Source organism: Felis catus, chromosome A2 (assembly GCF_018350175.1).
Source record: "Felis catus isolate Fca126 chromosome A2, F.catus_Fca126_mat1.0, whole genome shotgun sequence".
In the NCBI taxonomy this organism is placed as follows: Eukaryota; Metazoa; Chordata; class Mammalia; order Carnivora; family Felidae; genus Felis; species Felis catus.
In genome coordinates this window covers 10,483,497-10,496,011 of record NC_058369.1, presented here as the reverse complement: position 1 = coordinate 10,496,011, position 12,515 = coordinate 10,483,497, and the positions used below count along the sequence as shown (strand labels likewise).

Sequence of the window (12,515 nt, the reverse complement as noted above, 5' to 3'; positions counted from 1 at the left end):
TTACTAGCAGGATAGAGAAAGAAGAAAGGGGGGAAAAAATCAGTGAACTGAAGACAAAACAATATGATTTGCCCAATCTGAACAAAACAGACAAAATAAACTACAAAACAATTAGCAGAGTCTCAGGGACCTATGGGACTACAAAAAAAAAAAAAGTTTAAGATATCTGTCACTAAATTCCAGAGGGAGATAGAGAATACAGAACTGAAAAATTATTCAGAGGGGAAAAAAATGTCTAAAATTTCTCAAATTTCGAAAAGACAAGAACATATAAATTCAAGAAGCTGAGGAAACTCCATGGCGTGTCTGGTGGCTCAATCAGTTAGGCGTCCGACTCTCAATCTCTGCTCAGGTCATGATCTCACAGTTTGTGAGTTCGAGCCCCGCGTCGGGCCTCTGTGCTGAGGTGCGGAGCCTGCTTGCGATTCTGTCTCTCCCTCTCTCTGCCCCTCCCCTGTTTTGGCTCTGTCTCTCAAAATGAAGAAATAAACTTAAAAGAAGAAGAAGCAGCTGAGGAAACTCCAAACAGTATCGGCTCAAACAAATTAGGGCCAAGATACATCATGATCAAATTTTTGATAGCTAAAGGCAAAGAAAAAAATCCTTGAAAGCAATGAGAGATAATGATACCTCATCCCTAAGGGAACAAACATTTCAGATATCTGTTCATTTCTTATCAGAAATCATGGGTGCCAATGGAACGTAGTACAACATCTTTCAGGTATCGAGAGAAAAGATTAGAGTCAGTCCAGAATCTTATATCCATAAAAAAAAAAAAAAAATCCTTCAGAAGTTAGGGAGAAACCAGCATATCTTTTCTTCACTAAAATTTATTTTTTCCTAGATATTAAATAACACACAGTTTTGTGGATTGAATCATATCCCCCCAAAATTCATAGGTTGAAGCCCTAAACACCGCCACCCACCCACCCACCCCCCCCCCCCCACACACACACACACGCACGTGAGACTGTATTTACAGACAGGACTTTTTAGGAGTAATTAAGGTTAAATGTGGTTATAAGGGTGGGGCTCTAAAAGTGTCCTTGTAAGAAAAGGAAGAAACACCAGTGATCTCTCTCTCCCTCTCCTTTTCCCTCTCCCTCTCTCTTTTTCTCTGTCTCTCTCTCTCTCTCTCTCACCCTCTCCCTCTCCACACACAAGGAAAGGTCACATGCAGACACAAGGAGTAGGTGGCCATCCACAAGCCAAGAGAGAGCTCTCACCAGGAGCCAACCCTCCCGGCACCTTCATCTTGGAATCCAGCCTCCAGAACTGAGAAGATACATTTCTGTGGTTTGAGCCTCCCAGTTGATACTCTGTTATTACTGCAGGGCGAGCAGACTAATCACACACATGGCCAGGTAGAAAACAAAGGAGATTTAAACAATGCAAACAAAGAATCTCACTATAGTTCCACCACACAGACCAGTGGAACATTTGGGGACGTTTTTCTCATCTTTTGAAACCTATCAGGAGCATTTTCCTTCGCCAATACATATGAGTCTAAGGCTGCGATGAGTATTGCTGAAGAATAAAAACACCTTAGTTCTAGACCAGACATGGATTACACAGGATCACATCTTCCTGTATCACAAACATTTGAAAACCACTTTCATGGAAGCTTTCAGTACAAATACCAGTAATGCTATGCAAATATTTAAAAAATAGAAGTGGAGTTTCTGGGAAGTTAATCACAGGACAGATTAGGGGGAAAGAAAGGATCCAGGCAAGCAGTTTCCTAAATCGGCTCCTCTAGGGCCCAAGTCAGACCTAAAATAGGAAGTCTTTGTAACACGCACAGACCAAGAGCAGAGGTCCGCACCATGAGGAACAGATATCGACTGCTGCCAGGTAGGTAGAATTATAACAATAGTGACAGATAACTAAAGCTATCTGGGAACTCTCTAACCAGTTAGAGAATATTCTGTGTTCCTGAGACTCTGGTTTGTTTGTTTTTTTTCCCACTTTCTCTACCAAAGACGAAGGGGAGATGTTGAGAAGGATATTAGCTCACTTGTATTAAGTCTCAAAGGAGATAATCAGTGAAACTTATTCCCAGGGCCAATCCAACAAAGATTTCTCCTTTTACTACCTATATCAGTCCAGTTTCTCCAGAAAAACAGAGCCAATACAATGTGTGTGTGTGTGTGTGTGTGTGTGTGTATGTGAAAGAGAGAGACAGAGTGAGAAAGAGAGAGAGAGAGAAAGGGGGAGAGATTCATTCATTTTAAGGAGTTGGTTCATGGGGCGCCTGGGTGGCCAGTCGGTTAAGCGTCCGACTTCAGCCAGGTCACGATCTCGCGGTCCGTGAGTTCGAGCCCCGCATCGGGCTCTGGGCTGATGGCTCAGAGCCCGGAGCCTGTTTCCGATTCTGTGTCTCCCTCTCTCTCGGCCCCTCCCCTGTTCATGCTCTGTCTCTCTGTCCCAAAAATAAATAAACGTTGAAAAAAAAAATTAAAAAAAAAAAAAAAAAGGAGTTGGTCATGAGATTGTGCAGGTTGGGAAGCTGAAATTCTGCAGGGCAGGCCAGCAGGCTGGAAACCCAGGGGAGATTTGATGTTCTATGTCAAGTCCAAAGTCAGTCTGGAGGCAGAATTCCCTCTTCCTCGAAAGAGGTCAGACTCTTTTTGTTTTTCCTAAGGACTTCAACTGATTGGATGAGGCCCACCCAGATTATGGAAGATAATCTGCTTTACTCAGAGTCTACTGATTTAACTGTTTCTCTCATCTGAAAAAAAAAAACACCTGCCCAGAGATATCTAGACTAATGTTTGACCATATATCTGAGTGCTGTGGCCCAGCCAAATCTGTTACATGAAATTAACCATCATGTTACCTATACTATTTTTTTTCACAAAACTATATAGCAAATTCTCTAAAAACTCTATGAGCTAAGAAAAATATCATCCTTTAGCCCATAGGCTTTGTGTGGGTCACAGCATGGTTTAAAGGACAATAACAGTGCATAATAGCAAAGTCAACTTAATTCTGATTAGTCTTTCTTTCCCTCAATGCTTAGTATGATACCTGTTACACAGTAAGTTAAGCGTTCCTTACATATTGTCTTTATTGCTTGTAATTTTGTTTCCTGGTGGTCATGAAAATAGCCACATCTCGAGGTGTCTGAGTGGCTCAGTTGAGCGTCCGACTTCGGCTCAGGACATGATCTTGTGGTTCATGGGTACGAGCTCCGTGTCAGGCTCTGTGCTGACAGCTCGGAGCCTGGAGCCTGCTTCGGATTCTGTGTCTCCCTCTCTCTCTCTCTCTCTCTACCCCTCCCCTGCTCACACTCTGTCTCTATCTCTCTCTCTCTCAAAAATGAATAAACTTTAAAAAATTTGAAAATAGCCACATTTCTTATCATCTGATTTGTGGAACAGGATTTTAATGCTGGGCACATTCTAGGAAAATCCTATAAAGGCACACAGATATGAAAAGATTTTCATAGGGTTCATTGCCTCCCACAAATGGAAGGAGAAACTCTAACAGGTGGCCCAGTGATTGCCTGTAGAGTAGATTCCTTCGCGTCTGCAATGGTGTGTATACCAGAGAGCCTGTCCAGTGACCCATCGCTCAGGACGAGACTGGGGGATAAAGGGAAAGGCTGTGCCCTCAGTGCGCCACGGGAGGGCCAAGAGCTCGCTTGCAAGGAACCACAGAACTCATGGGCGCTGCACCTGGAGAGGCCTCTTAACCAGGAGACGGTGGCTCTACCTGACGGTGCCCTTAGTTGTCATCAGCTCCCCCCACTCTCTTGACTCCAGGGCTCCCTGCCCTGCTGATACTGCTGTGAGCTAGGGCTCAGACTTGGGGCTGTCTGACGCCCAAACCCACGTTCTTCTCGTGTGCCCCAAAACATGTATGTCAAAGAGGGGACAGTGACCCTGGGAGAGAAATCCTCAGGGTAGATTTCTGCCATTGCCAGAGAACTAAGAACCTGGCCAGTCTGAGGACTTTGTGCTTCAAGATTCACTCCCTCCGCCGGGAAAGGTTGGAATTTCTACCTGTGTCCCTGACGTCACCTGTGTATATTCTGTCCCCTTACCTATAGCACTGAGGCTCCGTGAGGATGTGTCTGTTAGTGACGGACTCCTCTGGGAGTCAAGGGATGTGAAGGGCAAAAACTGAGCCCTCAGTTCCACGAAAGGTCCGAGAGCCCTGTGGCTACTGCTGGAAAGCTGACCCACCTCCCCAGGAGGCAATGACCATGCCACCAGGAACTAACACCAGAGCTCCACACTCCAGGAGGCAATGACCATTAACACCAGAGCTCCACACTCCTCTTTTTGTCTTCTCACTGGTTTCTTTCTGCTTCAGGACTCTTGCTGCTGCTGCTGTTAATATTCAGAGCTGCTTCCCAGAACACTAGAGGTGAGTCCGTCCAGATTTAGTGACATAAGCTAAGTATGCACATGCTGGGGTCTGGATCCTGTCACCGACAAAGAGGAAAGGAGGTTTATTCTCCAAGCGAGGCTCCAAGATGGCCTTCTGGGGACAAGAGAAGCTGTTTCTTCCTCCCTTAATGTCCAGCCGTCTGTCTTTTCCTCTTCCAAAGGCAGCCATCCCTCCACGACCCTCCCCTGCTCGACTCAGGGACTCTTAGCTGGCAGCTGCTGGCTTCAACCATTCCTTGAGCCTTCCGACTGTGGTCCTCATTGCTAGGGCCCCCACACCGGTGCTCACTGGTGCCCTCCGAACTCTCCACGGGTCGATGCCTCCATGATTCGGGTACTCGTCTGGGGAGAGCTTCACCAGCCCCTTGCAGAGTTGTGATGGTACAGGGACTTGGGTGGCAGAGGGGCATGGAGATATGGGGGGAGGTGGTGAGATGTCCCGAGCCCTCGGCCCTAAGAATAGCACCCAGCCCTTCATCCAGGAAAAGAGAGAGGTGACAGGGCAGGGGGAGTATGAGGGAAGTGGACCATCAGGTTTTCGTGATCAATGGGTAGAGTGTTGAGAGCTCACACAGCAGAGCTGGGCTACCCGGCTTCAAAGTCTAATTCACCCTGACTACACCTGACACGCAAGAAATTATTTCCCCTCTCTATGCCTCAGGGTGCTTGTCTGTAAATTGGGGATCATCGTTGTACCTACCCCACGTGGTTAGAGTGAGATTTAAAATTCACCTGCGTAAAGAACAGCTAAAGACGGGTATGGAGCAAATTGTCAACAAATGTCAGTTATTATCATTGTTGCTGTTGCCATTATTATTTTCAGAGAAGAAAGAAAGGGGAGAAATAGTGGAAGCTCAGGCTGTCTTTCTGGAGTGAGCTCCCCGGGAACTCTCAGCCCCTCACGGTCATGGTCTCCTGCCTCAGTGTTCACAGCCGACCTATGAGGCAAGCAGAGTTGAAGGTGGGGGTTTTTTTCACACCTTCACCCATTTTGCCCACCCCATCCCCCCCACCTTGGCAGTCACTGATCTGTTCTCTGTATCTCTGAGTTCAGTTGTTTTTTTTCAATTCCACCAAAAAGTGAGATCATACAATATTTTTCTATTTCACTTAGCATAATGCCCTTAAGCCCCATCTATGCCGTCACAGATGACAGGATCTCTTCCCTCTTATGGCCAAGTAATATTCCGCTGTATCCGCATACCATTTTGTCATTATCCACTCATCCATCGGGGGACGTTTAGGTTGTTTCCATGTCCTGACTGTTGTAAGTAACGTGGGACGGAACATGGGGGTGCAGATATCTCTTTCAGAAAGTGATTCCATTTTCTTCAGGTCAGTACCCGGAAGTGGGATTACTGGATCATACAGTAGTTCTATTTTTATTTTCGTGAGAAATCTCCATACTCTCTCCCATAGTGGCCGCACCAACTTACATTCCCTCCCACAGTGTGCAAGGTTCTCTTTTCCCACATCCTCACCAACACTTGTTATTTCTTTTTTTATAGTGGCCACGCCGACAGGTGTGAGGTGATATCTCAGTGTGGTTTTGATTTGCGTTCCCCCGATGATTAGTGGTGTTGAGTACGTTTTCATGCACCTCTTGGCCACCTGGATGTCTTCTTTGGAAAAATGTATATTCAGAGGCTCTACCCATCTTTAAATTGACTAATAATGCTCTTTGGGGTTTTTGTTGTTTGCTTGTTTGTCTTTGCTATTGAAGGTGTATGAATTCTTTATATATTTTGGATGCTAATCCTTATCGGATACTGTATATGATTTGCATTTACTTTCTCCCAAGTTGTAGATTGTCTTTTTCGTTTGGTTGACGGTTTCCCTTGCTGTACAGTTTGATGTGGTCCCGCTTGTCTGTTTTTGCTTTTGTTGCCTTTGCGTTTGATGTCAAGTCCAAATAATTGTTGCCCACACCAATGTCAAAAAGCTTACCCCCTATGTCTTCTTCTACGAATTTTATGATTTCAGGATAACATCATTTTTCAAGTTATCAAATTTGGGCTCAAAGAGATCAAGTGACTTATTCGAAGTCATACAACTAACAAACTGGTGAAAAGCACACCCAGGTCTAAAACTAAGGAGTTTTTAAGTGTTAATGAGGATGTGGAGAAAAAGGAACCCTTGGGCATCATTGGTGGGAATGCAAACTGGTGCAGTCACTGTGGAAGACAGTATAGAGGTTCCTCAAAAAAAATATTAAAAATAGAAATGCCATATGACCCAGCAATTCCACTGCTGAGCATTTGCCCAAAGAAAATCAAAACACTCATCAAAAAGAGATATGCCTCTCCTACATTTACTACAACATTATTTACAATAGCCAAGATAAGGAAGCAACCCAAGGGTCCATCCATAGATGAATGGGTAAAGAAGATGTGTATCTGTCAGCAATGATATTACCCACCCATAAAAAAGAATGAGATCTTGGGGCGCCTGGGTGGCGCAGTCGGTTAAGCGTCCGACTTCAGCCAGGTCACGATCTCGCGGTCCGTGAGTTCGAGCCCCGCGTCGGACTCTGGGCTGATGACTCAGAGCCTGGAGCCTGTTTCCGATTCTGTGTCTCCCTCTCTCTCTGCCCCTCCCCCGTTCATGCTCTGTCTCTCTCTGTCCCAAAAATGAATAAACGTTGAAAAAAAAAATTAAAAAAAAAAAAAAAAAAAAAGAATGAGATCTTGCCATCTGCAACACAGATGGCCCTAGAAGGCATGATGCCAAGTGAAATGCGTCAGACTGAGAAAGACGAATCCCGAAAGATTTCATATATATGTGGAATCTAAAATATAAAACAAACAAAACCAGACTCTTTTTTTTAGTGTTTGTTTATTTTTCACAGAGAGAGAAGGGGAGAGAGAGAGAGAGAGAGAGAGAGAGAGAGAGAGCGAGCATGTGTGTGAGTGGGGGAGGGTCATAGAGAGGGAGAGGAAGAGAATCCCAAGCAGGCTCCATGCTTGTGAGCACAGAGTCCAACACGGGGTTTGAACTCGTGAACCGTGAGATCACGACCTGAGCTGAAGTCGGACGCTTAACCAACGGAGCCACCCAGGCACCCCCAACACCGGACACCTCAATACAGAGAGCAAACTGGTGGTTGCCAGAAGAGTGTTAATAGGGGGATGGGCAAAATAGATTAAGGGGATTAGAAGGTACCAGCTCCAGCTATCAAATAAACAAGTCACAGAGATGAAAAGTACAGCATAGGGAATATAGACAATAATATGTAATAATCGTGTATGGTGACAGACAGTAGCTACACTTATCATGGTGAGCCCCGAGTAATGTTTAGAATTGCTAGATCATTATGTTGTGCACCTGAAATTAATGTGACACTGTATGTTAGTTATACTTCAGTGAAAATGTATTTTAAAAAAGAAAGAATAGAGAGGAGTCTGTAAGTAGGCCCGAAAAAGGACCAAAGGTGACCAGTCATCCCAGGAAAAAACTTAGCTGTATCCAACAATTCAGATATGGCGGAAGTGAAGTCAATGTTCCGGGAAGTTCTTCCAAAACAAGGGCAGCTGTCTGTGGAAGATATAACCACAGTGGTGCTGTGTAAACCCAAACTTTTACCCTTAAAATCTCTGACTCTGGAAAAATTGGAGAAAATGCAGCAAGCAGCCCAGGATACGATTCGCCAACAAGAAATGGCAGAAAAGGAACAACGGTAAATAACTCACTGAATGATAACTTAGCACTTCTACAGAATACCCTACCTTAGTATTAACAATAGCTAGAAAATAATTTGCACCTGTATGCTGAGAACAGTGTGTGTTAATAAAACTGATAGTGCTTATAAATAATATAAAAATACCCAAGACTAATGAAACTTGTATTGTGAATTTAGACACTGTGGTTTGTATCAAACATAAGCAATTAAAAAAACTTTGAGCCCCAAAAAATAAAATAAAATAAAAATAAAAATAAAAAATAAAGAATACAGGAGTGCCTGAGTGGCTCAGTCAGTTAAGCATCCAATTCTTTTTTTTTTTTTTAATGTTTATTTATTTTTGAGACAGAGAGAGACAGAGCATGAATGGGGGAGGGTCAGAGAGAGAGAGGGAGACACAGAATCCGAAGCAGGCTCCAGGCTCTGAGCTGTCAGCACAAAGCCCAACGCGGGGCTTGAACTCACGAACCATGAAATCATGACCTGAGCTGAAGTCGGAGGCTTAACTGACTGAGCCACCCAGGCGCCCCTAAGCATCCAATTCTTTTTTTTTTTTTTGAAATTTATTGTCAAATTGGTTTCCATACAACACCCAGTGCTCATCCCAACAGGTGCCCTCCTCAATGCCCATCACCCCCCCTCCCCGCCCTCTCATCCTCCCTCAACCCTCAGTTTGTTCTCAGTTTTTAAGAGTCTCTTATGCTTTGGCTCTCTTCCACTCTAACCTCTTTTTTTTTTCTTCCCCTCTCCCATGGGTTTCTGTTAAGTTTCTCAGGATCCACATAAGAGTGAAAAAATATGGTATCTGTCTTTCTCTGTATGGCTTATTTCACTTAGCATCACACTCTCCAGTTCCATCCACATTGCTACAAAAGACCATATTTCATTCTTTCTCATTGCCACATAGTACTGCATTGTGTATATAAACCACAATTTTTTTATCCATTCATCAGCTGATGGACATTTAGGCTTTTTCCATAATTTGGCTATTGTTGAGAGTGCTGCTATAAACATTGGGGTACAAGTGCCCCTATGCATCAGTACTCCTGTATCCCTTGGGTAAATTCCTAGCAGTGCTACTGCTGGGTCATAGGGTAGGTCTATTTTTAATTTTTTGAGGAACCTCCACACTGTTTTCCAGAGCGGCTACACCAATTTGCATTCCCACCAACAGTGCAAGAGGGTTCCCATTTCTCCACATCCTCTCCAGCATCTATAGTCTCCTGATTTGTTCATTTTGGCCACTCTGACTGGCGTGAGGTGATATCTGAGTGTGGTTTTGATTTGTATTTCCCTGATGAGGAGCGATGTTGAGCATCTTTTCATTTGCCTGTTGGCCATCCAGATGTCTTCTTTAGAGAAGTGTCTATTCATGTTTTCTGCCCATTTCTTCACTGGATTATTTGCCTTTTTGGTGTGGAGTTTGGTGAGCTCTTTATAGATTTTGGATACTAGCCCTTTGTCTGATATGTCATTCCTAAGCATCCAATTCTCGATTGCAGCTCAGGTCATGGTCTCACAGTCGTGGGATGGAGCCCCTCATCAGCCACGTTGGGCTTGAAGCCTCTTTAAGATTCTCTGTCTTCCACTGCCCCTCTCCCCCATTCACATACTCTCATTCTCACTCTCTATCAAAATGGAGGGAAGGAAGGAAGGAAGGAAGGAAGGAAGGAAGGAAGGGAGGAAGGGAGGTAGGAGGGAGGAAACATTTCTATAGTCTTTTCTTATTTTGAGTATAGTTGATACATAGTGTTACATTAGTTTCAGATGTACAGCATAATGATTTGACAAATTTATACATTGTGCTATGTTTACCGTAAGTGTAGCTGCTATCTGTCCCCATGAAGCAATACACTGCTATGACAATCGCATTGACTGTGTTCCTTACGCTATGCCTTTTATTCCCCTGACTTACTCACTCAATACTTGAGCGTCTAGATCTCTCTCTCCCCCTTCACCCAACTCCCAGCCCCACTTGTCTCTGGCAACCATCTTTTGTTCTCTGTATTTGTAGATCTGATTCTGCTTTTTGTTTGTTTCATTCATTTGGGTTTGGTTTTTTTTTTTTAGATTCTACTTCTGAGTGGTATCACATGGTATTTATCTTTCTCAGTCTTGTTTCACTTAGCATAATACCCTATAGGTCCATCCATATTGTCGAAAATGGCACAAAGTCATCCTTTTTTTATGGCTGCATAATATCCTATTGTGTATATACCACATTTCCCTTATCCATTCATCTGCTGATGGACACCCAGGTTGCTTCCATATCTGGGCTATTGTCAATAATGCTGCGATAAACCAAAAAAAAAAAGTGTTTTATAAGCTAAGGAGTACTATGCACAAATAAGATAGGATTGTTTAGTACCATTTAAATCAGTTCTTTCCCCAAGAAACAATTTTTTCAGTATGCAAAAACAAGCTTTCAAAATCCAAGAATTAAATTACACTACATATCTGTTTAAGAAATGATACAAAATTAGAAGTGTATCCTTTTAAAAAATCCTGTTGTAGGGGATCCTGAGTGCCTCCATCAGTTAAGCATCCAACTCTTGGTTTTGGCTCAGGTCTTGATCCTGCCCTTAGTGGGTTGGAGCCCTGCACTGGGTTCCCGAGCTGACAGTGCAGAGCCTGCTTGGGATTCTCTCTCCCTCTCTCTCTGCCCCTCCCCTGCTCTCTCTCTCTCTCTTAAAATAAATAACTTAAATTTTTTTAATAAATAAAATCCTGTTGTATATGAATATATTTTCAAAAAATTTAAACAAATACAACATAATTTTAATCTAGAAAGAGAGAAAAGAAAAGAAAGAAAAGAAAAGAAAAGAAAAGAAAAGAAAAGAAAAGAAAAAGAAATTTCAATCTCATAAAAAAATCAACTATTTTTATTAAATCAGAAACACAAACATTGAGGGACATCTGGGTGGCTCAGTCGGTTAAGCGTCCAGTTTCGATTCAGGTCACAGTCTGGCAAGTTAGAACTAACGTTTGCTTTAAAAATGTTTAATGACACTAAGAGGTTTTTATTCAACAAAATAAGATCATGAAAGGAAATTATAATATTTAAAAATGATTAAGACGGGGAAAAAAAAAAACTTTTGTGTGCATTTTACCACAATAAGAAAATAGGGGAAAGAGGGAAATTATACAGTTTTTACTCCAAGAAATACTTTTCATGTACCCAAAGTCTTAGATGCATATATATTGATAATAAAAGAAAATATTCCCAACATGCGTAGTGAACTTATGGGCGATTCCCTTGGTTTTCGTTGTTTTATATTTTCTTTGTCTTCCAAACGTCCGTGTGTCATTTAATATTTGGGGGAAAGTGAATTTCATCACGGAAAAAAAAGGTGGTAAGACTCCTGCCCAGCCGCCCTCTCCCGATGCCCTGAGAGGCGCCCCTCGCGGGCCCCCTGTACGTCTGTGCGCGCGTCTCACGGAGTCTCCGGCCCGGGTGAGCGCGGCCAGGGGGCCTGCGGCTGGTGTGGCTGGACCCCCGCTCCCTTCTGGGAGCACGTTTGCCGGTTGAGAGTTCTCCTCGTCGTGTCTTCCCCTCCCGCGCGCCTCATTACCACCCGCTGGACCCCACCCCATCCCACGACCCCGGGGCCGGGTGTCCAGCCATCGCCCCCACCTGAGAAGACAGGAGGGCGGTCCCATGGCCCAGACGGGCCCGTGCCTCTTCCCGCCTGCTGTCCCGTCCTGGGGCTGACGCCCACAGCCTGGGCCCGGGGCCCTAGGAGGAAGTCCTCGAGTTCGGGTAGGAGACTCTGCTCTGGGGGAGACCAGCTGCCTGCCAGACCCCCACTCAGCACGAAGTCATGAGCCCTTGCAGGCTCTGAAAGTCTCTGGTCCCCCGATGGGAGTGTCCGGGACCCAACGTTCTGTCCCTGCCCTTTGATTCACCTGATCAAGTTGTTGAGGTCGTCGATAGCTGACGGTGTCCAGCTTTGCTCTGTGGGTCCCCGAGCTGCTCCGAGGGGCCAGGGTCGTGGCCATCTTTCCCCCCACATTTAGAGAACAGGAAGAGCTAGGAGGCCAGGAACCCACCTTGCAATAACTCAGCTGTGAGCAACTTCTTGGTGTTTCTCCATTTCACACCTGTGATGGACTCTGATTAAAGAGAATTCCCCCAGAGACATCCTGGGGTAGCTAGAAAAGGCCTGGCATTGGGATTTGGGGGAGGGCCTGATGAGAATTATGAGGTGTACTTAGGCCACTGTGAGTAAAGCGGGTAGAAACCATCAATGCTCAGGGACCTGGCCATCGGCTTCTATCCTCAGGTGTGAATGCTGAGTGTCATGTGTCACCCTAGACAGCCCCAGGCCACGACTGGCTCCACCTCTCAGCATCGAGGGTGGCCTTCCATGCTACTGGCACCCTGAGAGCCCACCCCAGGTCTCCAGCGGCACAAATAACACCACAGGGAAGGGTCTGGA

General features: G+C 44.7%; 3 protein-coding genes across 6 annotated transcripts in view; 2 read left to right on the top strand and 1 right to left on the bottom strand.

The window, feature by feature from the left end:
* Positions 1-12,515, bottom strand: part of LOC123382444 — a 37,494-nt gene that overhangs the window by 5,183 nt on the left and 19,796 nt on the right. The window lies entirely within an intron of this gene.
* The window catches only part of LOC101083497 (adhesion G protein-coupled receptor E2-like), a 28,448-nt gene continuing 17,347 nt past the window's right edge, over positions 1,415-12,515 (top strand). Inside the window, exons 1-2 of one of the 4 annotated variants that reach the window (XM_023246475.2) lie at positions 1,415-1,854; positions 4,321-4,374. In XM_023246475.2, the coding sequence (XP_023102243.2) occupies positions 1,827-1,854; positions 4,321-4,374 (82 nt within the window). In that variant the 5' untranslated portion in view covers positions 1,415-1,826. The remainder of the gene's footprint in view (positions 1,855-4,320; positions 4,375-12,515) is intronic. The other 3 variants (XM_023246483.2, XM_023246489.2, XM_023246468.2) reach the window with 3 other exon arrangements.
* LOC105261261 (BBSome-interacting protein 1) lies at positions 7,774-8,208 on the top strand. The gene has a single exon (XM_011290032.4). The coding sequence runs from the start codon at positions 7,877-7,879 to the stop codon at positions 8,075-8,077; it is 201 nt and encodes a 66-aa protein (XP_011288334.3). The 5' UTR covers positions 7,774-7,876; the 3' UTR covers positions 8,078-8,208.